This window comes from Rhagoletis zephyria, unplaced genomic scaffold (genome assembly GCF_001687245.7).
Source record: "Rhagoletis zephyria isolate East Lansing unplaced genomic scaffold, Rhagoletis_zephyria_1.1 Rzeph_scaffold_02628, whole genome shotgun sequence".
Classification (NCBI taxonomy): Eukaryota; Metazoa; Arthropoda; class Insecta; order Diptera; family Tephritidae; genus Rhagoletis; species Rhagoletis zephyria.
In genome coordinates, this window is record NW_016159712.1 from 40,321 (window position 1) to 57,686 (window position 17,366).

Here is a 17,366-nt window from a genome sequence, read left to right on the forward strand (position 1 = left end):
TGAATAGAAACGAGACTATAGTCTCAAAGGGGCTGTACATTAGGGTGGAGCGTAAAAAATAAATTTTTCGATTTCGTAATTCTAAGAGTGAGCAAAAGCTGCGGAACATGATCACAATGAACCGTGTTAAACCGCTTTTCGATCGGATAATATTTACAGTCGCCCTAATAGCCATAAAGTTTCCAAAAATCTCTAAAATTACGGTCCTTTTATACTCAACGATTTTCTAGAAAGATTTTAAGTATACAGTTTTGTAGCCCTTTAAAAAACCATAATAAAGTACAGGTTTCATATAGCTAAAGAATTGCGCTGATTGTTGGCATTTTTTTAGAGTGCCACGCAGTTTTCTCATAAAAAGTATGTTAAAACAAATTTTTATATAGAAGAAATGAGCGAAACCTTCAACAAAAAAAAATACCAAAAAACAACGGCAATCATATCTACTTCAAACTTGCACTTTATTCTATTAAAATCGAATGAGATATAAAACTGCATCCTTAAAATCTTAAAAAAAGTCTAATTAAAGGCTTCACATTTTTAGGAAACTTTATTGTTTTTTTTCAATGTTGCACAAAGTTTGAAACTTGGATTTCTACGGTTTTTGTTACAGAATAAACTATATTTTTATCAAAAAATAATTAAAATTCAATCAGTTTTTCAGTGCATTAAAATTAACTATGTACATACATTCGCGCGTGAGGACAGTGGAGCAAACAGCAAGCTTTGTAAATTAAAATGTTGCAATTCGCCATACCGCACACAAATATATGCACATAGAAAACAATAAATGAATTGAAAGACCAGCAGCCTCTCACAAAATTACCTACATAACATAGATGGTACATTGTATGTTAGATTTTTTATTTTTATTTTCATTTTGGTTTTCTTTTTTTTGTAACAGTACTGATTACCAAAAGAAAACTAAACTGTAACATTGTGCTACTCGTGTGCTGCTCGTGCTATACATAGCTCGTTTGCGCCGACGCCATCAATGCGTCACCTCAACCAATGTTCATGCAATTCAACTCAGCTGTGCGCGGATATTCTGTAGTTCGATTCGCAGCTCAACTCAATTCAATTCAACAAACACGAATGTTGTTATAAATACGGACAACGCGACTCTCTGGCTTTCATTCTCTCGCAGTGGTTAAAGTGACATGAAAGTGAAGACATTGGTGCACTGTAGCAAGTCATGTATCATGATCCAAACACAGCTAATATTCTTGCCAATGGTAAGCAAAAAAAAAAAATTATTGCAAAATTGTGAAAAATGTATGTATGTAGTTACATAGATACTAAATAATTGTAAGTTAAAATGGACTTTAAAACATAAGTTTTATTAATTAAAAGGACTCTTAAGAAAATTTGTGCAATTTATAGTGAAAAATATGTAAGTACGTGCAAAAATGTTATTTGTATGTACATATGCTGGCTAAAATAAAAAAAAAATATATACATACTAATACTGACGTATGTAAAATGCTCAACAGCTCGTGCATTTACCAGCATGTATGCTGGTGTTGGTGTGTGCTTTTTGCTTCAAATGTACCAAGAGTGTCTAGCGCGTGTGTGCATGTAGAGTACTTGGATGTCTGTCTGTCTGTCTGTCTGTCTGTGCCTTTTTGCCTATGCCTCGTGTGTGCTTGCCTTAAGAGCTGCCAATTCTTCTGGTAGTCAGTCAGGCATTCCTCGCCTGATTTCATGTCGTCGGATAGTGCAAATTAAGGGCGCGGCGTATCTTGCACTCGGCGCACGCCACAGCAGGTGGTATTCACATTTTTCTGCAACACTGGGCGACGAACAACAATTAACAAACAAAAAAAGTGTGTATATATTATTCTAAATACGTATGTATGAAAAGAGGAGCAAAGGGAGCGAATGGACTGAGTGCTGTACTAAATGGCGATTTGAAAAAAATAACTAACTGTTATAAAAAAAACAATGTAATTTCATTTTATAATTTGTAATTATTTTTATTAAAACTTCAAAGAGAAATACAAGCTTTAAATATGGACTTTTTTTTTCTAAATCGGCGGGAACAAATCGACAGCTATATCTAGTAAAATTGATAACCAAAGACTGAAGATGATAAATAAGTCTTAAATGAAAAAAAATAATTTTTAATTTATTTCTATTTTAAAGGGCTGTTTGCACAAGAAATGGAGAAGAAATTTTCTTCTAACAAAATTTCTTAAACCAATTTGCAGCTCTCAAGAAAAAAAATGCTAGAATATTAATTCAACCAACAGAAATAATGAAAAATATTTCGTGTGATTTTTCTCGAAAGCTGAAAACAGTCCTTAAGGAACGAAAAAATTGTATAAAAATTTACACTCATAACATTTTCAGTCTTCTCCGGCATAAGATCAAAAGGTCTGTGAAACTCCTTAGCCACAGTTAAAGGTGAAAAATGCTTGGTTTTGTGCTTTCTCGCATTTCCTACTGACTACATGATGCAATAGTACTTATTTTTCTGCTAATAAAATCGTTCAAATTATCAGTCTGAGTGCTGACTAAAGGCTGTAATTTCGCATTAAGAATGAAGTTGCTATCTTCTAAGTCACGCTTATTAAATTTATTGGATTGGCGGCAACTGTTAGTGACGACAGAACTCATTAACTAAAGCATTTGTAATATGGAAGAATTTTGCTGTTAAATTAGATTGTAGGCGAAAGTATGTAGATTTATATTTATTTATTAGTATACTCAGCAATTCTCCAATGCGATGAATTTGTTTAACATTCGGCTGCTCGCTGTAGAACTTATGTGTATAAGTTTCTGCATATGTATGTATGCTCAGCTCCATTGAAATACAGTGTATTAGTTTGAATCGTGGGTTAAGCAATTTTACAATATAAATTTTAGATTTATAAAAGAATGGCCAACATGATAAAACCTTATCTTCTGATCTCAGGGTTTTTGTCAATATCTTAACATTTTTTTACAGTGGATTATTTACTATTTTTGCTCAAAAATCTAATTTTAATACAAATAGCCCATTTTATGTACAAATCGACTTAAACTATAATTCTTCTATTTAACTAAAATATTATGTAACAAATTTACTAAAGGTCACGACTACTACGTATGCATACTAACGTCTGGCCATAGTTTGGTTCAGCACCTAAAAGGGCTCTGTCCATCGTATCAAAATAAAAGTTGACTACCCTTCTTTTCTAACACAGGAAGTCACTTGTAATCTCTTCTCTAATTCAGAAATCAAACAACCAATTAAACTTTTTACGGCGCAAATAGTTGAAAATTTTCTAAAAAATTGTAAATTCCGGAAACATTTGGCGTGTTTTGGCATGTTTTTGATAGACTTCGTCGTGCTGATTACGAATCCGTAAGTGTAAAGTTTCCATCGGCTCCGGAAAAACGAGGTAAAAGTTTCAAAAAATCGCGTTTTTTAGAAGCTCTAGCAAAGAAACAAAAGTTGCTAGAACCCTCGACTACTACCCCTAAAAATACAATTCCTGCACCTTGACTTGATGGTCACTTATAGCCGATTGTTGAACAGCAAAAACTGATTTTGGTGAAATAAACAAAAGGTGATAGAACCTTCCACTTAGGTTTAAATTACGGTTCGAACTTTCGACTACAATCCTTTGAAATACCCTCCCTGCATCTTGACCCCAAGGCCTCTTATAGTCATTTTTTCAACAGCAAAAACTGATTTTGACAAAACTTGTTTTTTCAAGAGCACAATTTTCCAATATTTTTTATTGGGGGAAATGTCGAACCAAAATATTTAAATAAAAAAGGGACGAAGTTCGCCGGGGGTCAGCTAGTCGAATTAAAAAAGAAAAAGAAAATATAAATATATATATATATATATAAAATTCTCTCGTCAAATGCTGGTTTGTTTTTTGCTGCGAATCGGCGCAAAGGCAAAGACTTAAGTAGCGACAAATATTGATGGATGAAGATGTGGTTAAAGTAAAAGCTGCTCGTTCGTGGCATACATACTACTTTTGATTTGATTGAACACTTATGACGTGGTAGAGCGAAATCCTATGTGATCGTCTCAAAACCCGATTAATACGATTAGTGTAATACATCTTTCCCTGCTTATCAGGAAATCGGAGTGCGTTCTCTGAAGGTGTATCTTAATAAGGAAAAGTTGGATGTAATACTATAAAACCAAGTGCTTACTTTCGTAGTTAGAAAATGAAAGCTCATCCCAGCGATCGAATCAGCCTTACAATCAGCCTTATCCTGAGATTCATTTTCCCCAAACCGGTTCACTTTTCACTTTTCGTTTTCATGTATATATTTACTATGGGCGGATCAAACATTTTTGGGTGAATATTTTTTCGGGCGAAACTCAGGATAGGGCAGTATTTGTATTTTGGAACAAATTTCTACCCGTTAAGAATAATTTGGTATGAAATGATTAAACAAAATTCATTGTTAATGTCATCGAACCGCAACACTGTGCATGGCGCCCACAAACGCTATTAGACTTTCATCACAATTTTCTTGCCACAAGAAATTTTCTTACCAGATACATTTATGTGCATAAACACATACAGACATAGAACGAAAAATTTCCCAATGTTATTCAAAATTGGCTGAGGCGCATGCGGCCGGAAGAGCCTTGAAATGTGATTAGGTATGTGCGGATAAGTTATAGAGAGTGATAACATGAAAATGCGAGAGAAAATTGAAAGCAATACATATAAAAGCAATGTTACCATATATACAGTTTTAACTGCAAATCTCAGCTTACAGTTTTTGTTTTTTTAATTACCTCCTAGTAGATACAAATTACAGTCTTGTCAAAATTTTAGACTCGAAAGAATATATTAAAACCTCTCTCTTTCACTACCCATAGAAGGCCTTCGAGAGGGGCTTTTATAGGAAAATGTTTATTAAAATTCATTTAAAATGCTAAATAATAGAAATCTATGCGTTCGCGTAAATTGTAAGTGGATAAGCCCTTCTAGAAGGCATGCAAGGAAGCACTTTTTTCATCCCTTCTTGGGTAGGCCTCTTAGAACTTAAAAAAACTATAAATTCCAAAAATTCTTTTGTTTTGAAGATTACAGTTTTTTGTTTGAAATACAGTTTTTTTTATCAAAAATTCACAGTTTTTTTTTGTAAATAAAGTGTGACAAGTAAGTAACACGTACTTATAAGCATAAAAGTCATCCTTCCATTTGGTTGCTCGGTTAATACAAAAGTTAGATGCTAAAACATTCACTAGAGCGTACATACTCACAAGAGAGTGAGAGAGGCAATGTGAAATAACTTAATTAATGAAGAAAAAGAGAGAGCAGTACTATCATAGCCGGGAAATGAAGAAAATACTGTTGGTGACCCAATAGAAGGACAGCCGGATATATGTAAATACATATGTATGTAGGCATTACACAAGCAGCGCGAAAAGATACGATTCCATTTAGTAAGTATGCAGAGAAAAAGAGCATCAGCTAGAGCGAATCGAGAGTTTGAAAGTATTTAAAAGAGTACATTATTTCGGCAGTATTTTATGAACTCTGCTGTATGATTAAGATACCAGGCGGCCGGGTCTAATCGGCATACAATTCGAAAGTTGCTTGCTGCTTCTATGGGGTCTTTAAAGTGGCGCTCACTGCGTCAGTGCCGTTCGCTATTAGTACTGCTTGCCTTAGTTTAGCGGTGCAGCAGCAGCTGCGTGCGGCAACAGCTGTTTTTGGTGTCGTGCCCACCCATCAATCGCAGCACAATCAGCAGCAGCACCGGCAGCAAGCTACGCAACTAGATGCACGCAACTGTGTCAGTGGATGTGTATTTGCAAATCTAAATATGGATGTATGTAAATAAATTATTTATGTATTTGTGTATATACATGCATACATACATATATGCAACTGCACTCATTCATACTTGTACATACATACATAACTCTGTACATTTGTATGTATTTAAGAATACATAGGTCTGTATAATACTTATAAGTCATTATTTGGTGCCGACATTGGAGTTTCTATCGGTGGCCTTGCATTGTGTTTCCCTTTTTTTCTAATAGCGTTTTATTTTCTCGAAATAATGTTGCATTTATTCTGCCCTGCGCCAGGGCTGTCAAGTTTTCGTGTTCTTCTCTCAGCATAATCACAGGCATATTCCGTGCTCTTTCCTTAAAATTTTGCACTCTGATAATGTTGCAATATAAGAAGGTGACATTTTTTTTCGAGAAAAGAAAACATTATAAGTACATACATATGTACGAGTGCATATTGCGTTGGCGTACGTGGCGTATGAGTAATGCGAATAGCTATCCTTACGGTGACCGTTCGTACCGATTTTGGCGGGACAGTACCGATTTTGAGAAAATTGTTCCGCTGAGTATTTTTTAAGAGTCGGGACGTATACGTGTCTCGATTTTTCATATTTGTACTGATTAAGTCCCGATTTTCAGTGTTTTTTTTTATTAATTTATTAAGACTCCCCCTGTACTCTGGCTCAAAAACAAATATGAATATAGCCAGTATCCGTTTTAATAATATAATTCTGTGTTCGTATGGAAAATAGCTTATGTCGAAAGGCTGGCTTTAGTATAAATCGGCATTCGCAGCATACGATTGCGAATGACTTACGGGCGCTAAGCCGTTAAACAACATTTAGCAAATAAACGTGCAAGAAATAGTTCCGATGCTAGCAAGTCAATATTCTTTTTAAGTCTCATCAAAAAATTCCTTGTCGTTTAAAAAATAAAGGGAATGCCGCATTATACTAAAGCCGGCCTTTCGACATAAGCTACTTTTCCATACGAACACAGAATTAATGAAATTATAAAAAAATAATACTTATACCCTCAAAAAAATCGTGTATATGAAAAACAAAAGCTGTAGCTGGAGTGGCGAAAATATAAATAGGGAAGAGACATTTTACCATTTTTTTTGGCTATTCCCCTTTCGATTATTTAATGTTTACTACTTTTTATGAAAGTATGGCTTGTTATCTAACTAAGATAATCTAAGTCAGAATTTCAAACTTTGCACAAAAATCAGCGAATATTCGACAAAGTTGCATCAAAATGTTGAGCATTTTAATAAGATTTCTTAGAAACATTCTGAGTAATGCAGTTCTGTAACCTATTCAATTCAAAGTGGAAATTTTAAGTAGCTAGGACTTACCGTGGGAATTAAAGGTTTTAGGTAGTCCCAATAAATTATTGATATATTATGACAAGCAATTTAAAAAAACAAAATATTTAAAGACAAGCTTTTATTAGTGGTTAATTAAAAAGGAAAAACGACCCCGGCCCCACCTAACGGCTAAATTTTTGGTGGAGTTATTCCTTTCGCATGTAAGTATCTAATATACATACATACGTACATAGGAAATATGAACCATATCGGACCATAAATACGGGTTTTTCAAATAACTCGACATCTGCGCCACCTAGTGGATTAATTCATCTTTCATAATCGGGAAGTTGGTTAAAAATTTATTATACGATTTTTTTTACACACAGCTGAAACTTAACCAAAGCTTGCAAGATATGCCCGATTACCGAATTTCACTCCAAATCTTAAGGTTTAGTTTGCCTTCAATCAGACAGAAAGACGGACTTGGCTTAGCCGACTGAAGTCGAAGTCCTGATAGTTTTGATATGACTTTTTCTAAGTCTATCNCCGAATTTCACTCCAAATCTTAAGGTTTAGTTTGCCTTCAATCAGACAGACAGACGGACTTGGCTTAGCCGACTGAAGTCGAAGTCCTGATAGTTTTGATATGACTTTTTCTAAGTCTATCTCTTCTTCTTCTTCTTCTTCTTCTAATATTTACAAACATCGGAGCAAGGTTATAATACCATCTAAGTATCCTTCATGAAAAAAGTAAGAAAGAATTTTAAAAAGGTTACATAACATACATAAGTAAGTATGTGTAGGATAGCTACGGTGACCAGATTTCTGTGGCCAAAAATCGGGACATTTCTAAAGCATCGAATCCGAATATAATATTTTGTTTTTAGAATAAAAAGGCCTTATATAGTTTTATTTAAAACAAAACAAAGAGAAAAAAAATTAAAAAATTTTAAAATTTTTTTATGAGAATATAATTTACTATCTAAAAACATGTAGATCAAAATTTAAACATTTGTAGAGCATTTTTAAAAATTCAACGAATTTTAATAAATGTTCATCACAATTTGAAACATTTTATTTAGTATAATAAAGTGCTAGTTGGACGAAGCCTGTTGATTTTTGGCAAACAAATTTTTGAACATAATTTGTATGGAAGAAAATGAGCAACACATTCCAAACCCTTTAATTCCCATACAAGTGATTGTTCAAATATGAGATTTGCTGCATTTGGCCAGATAGGGCTCGAAGCAGCATCGAAGCCACCATCAGAAATTGGTAAATATTTCGCTCAGCAATAACTGTGAGGCTTCGAGGGCATACAGGTGGGCAGAACTCAAATTGCTCTTAATCTCGGAGGATCGTGCTTGGTATTTGCTTTCATTTGCACTTTTTGTGTTAAAATTTAGTATGGAACATCAAACAAAAAAAAAGTGAAACATTGAAATAATTGCAAAAAATTCTTTGTAGCAAAAAGCGCATATTCCACTTGGGGATCTAGTGAATAGTACTGGTGTCGCAGCAGCCATTTCTTTCTCCAGCTCAGATTTTGTACATATGTAAGTATGTATGTATAACTTCCCTATGTAAAGCTCGTAATAGTAATTGGCAATTTGTTCCATAAAAGTTTAAAAAGTAATTGTACTCTATTAAAACTTTCAAAGTCATAGCAAAAATTACAGTTTGAGCTGGTGGAATGGCTCTGGTGTTGGACGAAGAGTAAATGTGCCCTCATCCCATCTACGAATATGTATGCATAAGTGTGAACTGCTGTAACTGCAATTTGGTGCTCCATATACACACATATGGAATGTCATTTTAATATTTGAAATTTATGTAAATATTTTTTAAAGTTTAGTTTGTGAAATTGCCATTAGAATTTAAAGTACCGAACTTTAAAAATTTTGATTTTGTTTAGTTTTAAAATAAAAGTGTAGCGCAAAGTAAATATAAACTCACTCTAAAAAAAAATACAAATATGTGCATTTATTTGAGAATGCAAAATTAAAGCACACTTTTTTGTCATTTATTTGAAAAAAATGTAATTTGGGTTGATATCATCCATATGTATGAATTTATTTCATTTGATGATTTAATTCACTCCTTTATTGCAAGCTAAAAGATGAGCTTGTAAGCTAATTTTTGAGCAGCATTTTTACATAATTTGCGAATAATTAAAAAAAATGCAAATCATTCAGTTGTTTTTTAAATCAAGCCATTTCATTCGTACATACGATTTTATCATCTACATACATACATATGTACATATGCATGTATAATATGCACTTAAGTATTGTACGCATATTCATAAATTTGTAGGAATTATTTGCAGTGCTGCAGATCTAAATAAGCTTTTTCTTGCGTCTACGTAGAGTACGTCACGTACGCGATTATTGCAGCAAATTTTTTTTATCGTTTTTTTCTTATCATTCGGAGTTAATTACCAATTGAAATTCAAAAGAAACCACTTGTGCAATCTTAATAAAATGCAGAGAAATATAAAAAATGGCAATTTATTTAAATGCAGACAAAACAGCAACAAACAAATCGAAAGTCATTACAAAATTCACGCAATCATTGCCATTCATATTTTCTCAAAAGCTTATAGAGAGAGAGAAAATAAGTCAAAATAAATGCAAAAAAAAAAAAGAAAAAAGCAAGCAAACAGTTGGTTGTTTATCTTTTTTCTTGCCATTAGCAAAGTCAATCACTTTTGGCATCATTTCAAGTGTTGCTTTGTACTCATTTCTTATAATTTTGGCTTTTGCCTACATACAACCTCTTTAACGTAAGCAATTGCTAACGATTATTATTTATGCCGGCTATGCTAATATTTTCAATTAGCGTTCGTGGTTTGAAGCTTTTGTAAGTGTGTACATATATAAATACATATCGTCGTTTAAAGTACAAAACGACGTATCACGATAATGCACAGCCGCGTATGTAAGGTCACCAAAATTTTACAGGAGTGAGTCAAAGTATATCCTTCTCTTGATCAGCGGTATTGCAACTATGCTGTTATTTTGCAGTACACACTCTAATATCGATATTTTGGTATGAATAGATAAGGCTTTATGCCTGGAGCTTCCTATGAGCAAATCTAATTTTTGGCACAAATGTCAGTTACGCGGTTTAGCAAAACGAAGATAGACGGTTGTTGATGATAAAATTCTTCCAATAAATTACTTTATAATGACCAAAAAAAGGCAGAAAATAGTTAAATATGTAGAAAATAGATAATATGTTTAAAGGAGTTCAATAGTTTTCAAGATAACGAAACGAGACTTTCCAGCATTTTTGGAACTCAGTCTCGCATTTATACCTTTAACCTTTAACATACCATCCTCTGTTTAAATATCTACCAAGCTGCGGACTTCTGAAAACCCTCGTTTTTTAAGGTTTTTCAAAATTATTTCTGCCTTGGAGTGCTTTTGGAAGTGGAGAGATATATTTCCACAATCTGGAGATATATTCCAGTAATCTGATAATCATCATATACAATTCAAGGGTTAATTGTTTGTTGTACTTACGGCAGATTCACTTGAAATTACTCTTTGTGGTGTTCCGAGAACGCCGCTTCGTATGTTAAGGGTTAAAGGTATTGCGAACTGTGGGATAGCTCTTAGATAAGCTCATCAGAGGGTGTCTCGAAAAAAAAACTATTTCTTTTATATACACAAATCATGGCCACCTTAATGTACATACACATGTATATATGTATGCACATATGGGCGATTCCAGCGAAGCCTACCGCGAAAAAAATTCCTATATCTAACTTATTTATAGGCCGATTTGGCTGATTTTTATAACATATAAGTGGTTTGTAAGCAAAACATTTTTGCCAAAAATGGTCTCGTTAGGTTACACCACGGTCGAAATGCGTGTTTTCTTCCCGTTACAAATTCTTTCAAGAACAATATTAACAAAACATTTTCAATGGAAATTTTAGTAAAGTAACGCCAGGTAACGGCGCGTCAGATAATTCAGCTGATTAAACATATAGCAGAAAAGATTTCTTCATTAAAAACTTTGAAAATTAACCTTAAACATTTCCAATATTAGTACAAAACTTTTTTTTATACATCAAATTTTCAAAACTTAAGACTTATGGCCTTATTCATAAATAACGACAGTTTTTATCTATAAATTACACTTGTTATATAAAAAAAATAAAATTATAGTTTAAAAACTAAAATCTCGGTATTATAATTTCCATTCGTACTGTCATCAGGTATGTTACTTGAGAATAGAAATCGCTGCATCTTTTAGCCGCATCAATATTACATAGTTACATACCGAGCTAATAAAAGGGATGTAAAAATAAAGTAGTTTAAAGAGCTTTATAAACTGACGTTTTCATAAATTTTTCAATTTATAAACCTTTTTTAAAGCTACTTTATTTTTTATGAATAAGGGCCTTAGGCTGTAAGTAGGCAATAAGGTTTTACCTTTTCGAAAAGAGCTGCCACCTTTAAAGAAATTATATTAAAATTATAAAAAAAAGCCTTGTTTTTTAAATTAACTATAGGAGGGTTGCCACCTGTTTAAAAAAATCAAATTCAATTTGAATTAAGAAAATTAGGCAATAGAAATATGTATCACCAATATGGTTGCCAAACGAAAGGTCTTTCAGATGGTAGCAGTTTGAAAATATTTTGCCACCTACTTTAAATGTCGAATTTAGTTAAATCGAAGGGGGTTTGAAAAGTCTTGATTTCTGAACTACATTTAGCGGAGTTGCCAGGTTCGGCTTAATTCAAATTTGTATCGCAATGTCAGAAAACGTATATACAAGGGTTTTGACCTATTAAGAAATGGTTGTCAATCGAAAGAGATTTCTGAAAGCTTTAGGTCTTAGTTAAACTGGCCACATTTTCGTTAAGACATATCGGTCTAACTAAGTATATATATGTGAATGTATATTAAATGAGAAGGATTTTTTTGTGATAGTCATTAGATTTGCACCGTTCTTTTGAATTTCAAAAATGAGAGGTGAAATTAAGTACCTTAGTCTGAAGATGTGCAATAAAGTTTTTGTTTTTTTAATTAAGAACTTTTTATCGGCATAGGAATATTTGAAATTTGATGAATTTAAGAACCTACACTATTCGAGATCGTTCTTCTTCCTATACACATACATAGAAACGGCTGCACGGATTTAAATGGAATATGGTACTCGAATCGCTTATAACTATGAATAACATTTAGAGCATTTTTTAGGTGTTTGGAATTAAAATTTAGGCGTTTTAACGCCATGCGGTTTCAATAAAACTTTAAATCGCTACCAATGAGAGTTGTAATTTTTTACTGAATAAGGGTCCATTTAACTTGCTATAAAAATGTAGAAAAAGCTTTTTAAAATTTTGAACTTCTCTTTTTTTTTAACATTTTGTCATACAAGTCTCACGTAATGCCCGAATAGAAATACCCATATGCATTTACATACATACATACATGCGGTAATATGTATACTAAATTAACATTATTAACTAGATGCTGTTTTGTGGGCCTTCATGCATGAAATTAGACGCAAAAAATTTTTTTATTGGGGAATTAATTTTGCAAATCCGTTTGCTGTTTTTTATATCCTCTGCAATATGTGCCACCAGTTCGGGTTGACCACGTGAACACTCGGAAAGGAATACGTACATTCATATGTATGTGATTAAGGCAACTTTTGATTCTTTTATATGGAATTAACTGCGCCCTTTTGTTCGAGCATATCCTATACCGGAGCAGCTATAAAAAGTCCAAAAACGTGGGCTTTACCTCAAACGGATGGAAAGAAAAGCTCTGGCAAAAAGAATGGACCAAATAATCGCGAAAAAGGTTAAAGCAGTAACTTGTGTGTAGAATTAAGAAGAAGGCCCACAAGTTGAAAACAGTTCCAAGAGCTGTCAAGAGCGAAACTGCAAAAGAACGGGTTAAATGGCTGGAACAAAATTTTTGCGGAGACATTCGAAAAAAACGATAATGAACGAAAAGATGTGAGTTTTAGCGAACTTTTCCCAGCTAGCTGGACAAAATTTTTTATCAATGATTCTGGAAGGAATGTCGCTCAAAATTTAAGAGCAAAAGAGTGAAGCAATTTCCTGGAAAATTCCTTGTTTGGCAGGCGTTCTTCCCTTTTTTATATTGACCTCGCTTCATGTTTCTCTGTACGGCAAAGCAGCAGAAGAGTGTCATCAGTTTGGTGCCAATAGCGGTCCGTTCGCCAAACTTTTCCAAACTAAGGATGACTGATAGAAAATGGAGACACAAAAAAGTGGTTAAAATCTACAATAAAAATAAAATAGCTGCTTAGAGAAATTAATTAAAATTTTAATTAAAGAACTATAATGATTGTTACTTTTTACAATTTCTAAGTTGGGAAGTAACTTTCTTTAAATATAATAACAATAATAATTCGTATAAGCAGTTGATACATCATAGAAATGTAGCAGGAGTTTTGACATTGTGCTCCAATGTGCAAATATTGTAAGAAGAAACATATTTGTTTTTGTTGTGGTGGGTTCTGAAAAATATTTAACTATGTACACTTCAACCATTCAATATTGACACTTTGAGACTTGTTGCCAACCAGCATCACCATTCACATCACATATTGTGTATGTAGAACTATATAGTTTATACATATCTACATATCGCACACCGTCTTCAAAGGAGTCACAGCTCTAAATAGTACGTTTGGCAGAAAATGCGACAAACTATTTCGTAGCACATGCTAATCATATGGGCAAGGGCGACTTTACCTTAGTTTTAAACCGACTTCGAAAAAAAAAAATTACTTGTTTTTTTTAACAAATTATAAGCTTTTTCAGCTTTTGCTGAAAGGTAAATAAAATCTCTGTGTACATTTTTTGCGCATAATTTCAAAAATGCCAAATTTTGAGTTGTGACTCTTTTGAAGACGGCGTGCGATATGTAAATACGTAGGTGTTAATAATCTATCAAAAATAAACATTGTCATTTCTGATATTTAAACGTACATTTATACATACAAATACTATATAGTACATATGTACATATCTACATACATATTTGGTTAACCAGACTGAAATGCCATTCAAAGTGATTTCAACGTATCGCTTTTCAATCATTTCTTAATTTTTTTTTAATGCATTATTTTTGTATATAAAACTTTGATTACAGTCACATGCATTTGGTTGTGTTTGTTTGTTGTTATTAGTACAAATTGCGGGCGTGACAAATATTAACATTTTCGCCTCTCTTGATTTCTGTTAACCATGCAAATTGATTGTGGCATCAAATGACAGTTGCGGCGACTAAGGCGTTGATAAGGAATGCCGGCATTTTTGTGGTGAGCCATACTTAGATATATATATGTTTATGTACATATGCACGTACTTATGTTTATAGAAAGACTATAAAAATGAATTTGATATCTTTTTCGAGAACGCGGATTTTATATTTTTGTTAATTGTTGTTGGGCAAAATAGGAACACATATCTTCTAATTATTTTATTGACGATTTAAAGTTGTTGTAGGTACATTATTAGGGTCCAATAAAATGTTTGCACACTACACTTCAACGAATAAAGTTTATACATATGGCTATAAAGCTCGAATTATTATTTGTGAACTAAATTTGTAGATATGTATATTGTGTCCTCAACCTATCAAAATACCTCCTTTATTAGTACAGCCGCCTAGAAAGTTTACAGGGAGTTGAGGAGTGTATGTGATCATCATTTGGCCAACATTGATAGAGATCGATTTCTACCGGGAACATACCCTTCGTGGGTAAAAACGAGGTATTTACCCAGATAAAAACCCAAATCGAGGGTAAATATGAACAAATGTTTTTAAAGTTATTTTCTGCAATTTTTTGTGCAGTTTTTGCAGATGAACTCACTTCACATTGCGTGTGCTGTAACTGTTTATTGTAAAATATTCGCCCGAAAAAAATCCCCCCTAAAATTTTTCTTCCACCCATAGTAAAAACATGAAAACAAAAGGAGACAATTGAAACGGTTCGGAGAGAAAGAAACTCACAATAAAGCTATGTAATCAAATTCTCTATATTATTTGAATGAAAGGATGAAAATATCTGATAAACCAATACGTTTGGCTGCTAGTTTCCTTGACCCCAATAGTCATGAGCGCGATCTAAGCCCATCTGATTATCTAATTACGATGCAGTTTATTTATTATGTGGGTACCAATATGTCAAAACATCCCTTAGTGGGGTTCTGTTTTAGTGTACGCTGTCCCCAATTTTCATTTTCAGCAATTTTTGTTTGAAGCAGCTTAGCGGTTAGTTGCCTGCACATTTTGGACCCTATTATAAGTACAACGGAGTTATGGTTCGACGATTCGTCAGAGGATGAGAGCTTAGTAAACTGGCCAGGAGTAGAAACGTTTAAGAGAGTTTAGGTGTAGTCTTTCGAAAATATTTGGATAACTATACAATATATTTAGGAAATTTGTCTACAAAATTTATTAAAAACTTCCGACTGTCTAAAGAGGCATTTGTAAACCTGCTGTCCGCTACACAAAACCTGCTGCAGCAATGCTCTCGAGCCAAAACTATTTAAACTATTTTAAAACAATGAACAGCTCTACGATTTTGTTCTCAGAGATCGACCAACTGAGTATTGGGATTTTCTGGGAAATCAGCCTTTCCAGCTTGTGTTAAGTATTCACGACGTAAGACCTGCATGAAATTAATAAAAAATGTTTAAAACTAGTATCCAGCTGCCAAAAAGTAAGAAAACAAACTCAAAATCATACATTTTTCACAATTTTCTAACACTTCGCTGCAGCATCGAAGCGAAATTCTGTTCGACAGGAAATACGATACTCAACGAAAATTTCGACACGGTTGCTTAGCTGATAATACGAATTTCACATTCGATATTCGCTCTTCGATAATCAGCGAAGATCGAAAATCGAATGCAACTCATAAAAAAAACCTTTGTTTTCCTGGTGACAGACAGACACCTCTGTACATATGTACATGTGATTTGCTGTCGCAGGCACAGTTTCTGAACGTATTGGCTGTTTATTGTTTGTGATTTAAAAAATGAAGAACAATAAAATTATAATAAAATAAAAGTATATTAATTTAAATGATAACTATTAAATAAAATACAAACCTAAAACACTAGGATAAGAAAAGATGTGACCGCAACATAGTTGAATGTTACGCTTATATGTAGATTAGGGTGGACCTTAAAAAATCAAATGAACGAGTTTTTTCAGGGTCACCCCTTCAATAGGTAACACCACTGTCATAGATTGCACATATAAATTTTGGTCCTAATTCGAGACGGTTGAGGCGTGTCGCACAGGGGACAAAGTTCAGATTCCTCTATGGAGACTCAAAAAATTAAAATTAATTTTTTTTTTCGTCTAATACACAAAATCGACACTAACATAGTTGAAGGTATCACATATAAGGTTTGGTCCGGATTGGAGTCGATTGAGGCGTGTCGCAAAGTGGTAAAAGGCCAGATGCCTCTAAGGACTCAAAAAATTAAAAATATGTTTTTTCATTTAATGCCCAAAATCGATACTACTAAATTCGAGGATATCACATATAAATTTTAGTCCCGATTGAAGTCGGTTAAGACGACGTCATAGGCTAATCTGACCTTTGACCCCTGTGCGACACGCCTTAACCGACTTCAATCGGGACTAAAATTTATATGCGATATCTTCGACTATAGTAGCATCGACGTAGGGGTTGAGGCCTAGGAAATCTGATGTAAAAATTTGATGCCTACATTTAAGGACTACCCTAATGTACATACATATGTGTTTGTGTATATATGTATGATAAATTGTAAACGATCAAATTTATTTTAAGAAACCCGAATACTAAAAGGGCACCGACCCTCCTACCAATTTTACATATTATTTATATACATATAGAAATTGTGTGGATTGTGGTGTGCTTTGTTGCGTGTCTTGTCACTTTTTGATTGCCTACTAAATTTCCTTTTTGATTGCTTATTTGCAATTTCTTCCCCTGCCCGGACAAAGGTACATTAATTCATCGTGGTTTCTATGAAAAATACGAACAAATAATTAAAAAATAGCATTTATGCCATTTAAATACTTGTGAAATACAAAATATTTTAAGATGAAGGTGTCCTTTGCAAAACTGTAGTCATTAGTGACACTTCATTAAAAGGATTTGTCCATTATAATTAAATTAGTCGATATTTTGCTTACTTTATTTTGCTATTAATTAAATGTTGAACTTATTAAGTGCTTTTTTAATTAAATTTTGGTAATGCTCACATTGTCACAGCCCAAAAAAAAAAA

General features: G+C 33.3%; 1 protein-coding gene across 1 annotated transcript in view; it reads left to right on the plus strand.

The window, feature by feature from the left end:
* Nucleotides 1–1,120: 1,120 nt before the first annotated feature.
* LOC108367311 (b(0,+)-type amino acid transporter 1-like) overlaps nucleotides 1,121–17,366 on the plus strand; it is a gene marked incomplete at its 3' end in the record, with an annotated part of 37,425 nt that continues 21,179 nt past the window's right edge. Inside the window, exon 1 of the mRNA XM_017621903.1 lies at nucleotides 1,121–1,232. Within this exon, the coding sequence (XP_017477392.1) occupies nucleotides 1,193–1,232 (40 nt within the window). The remainder of the gene's footprint in view (nucleotides 1,233–17,366) is intronic.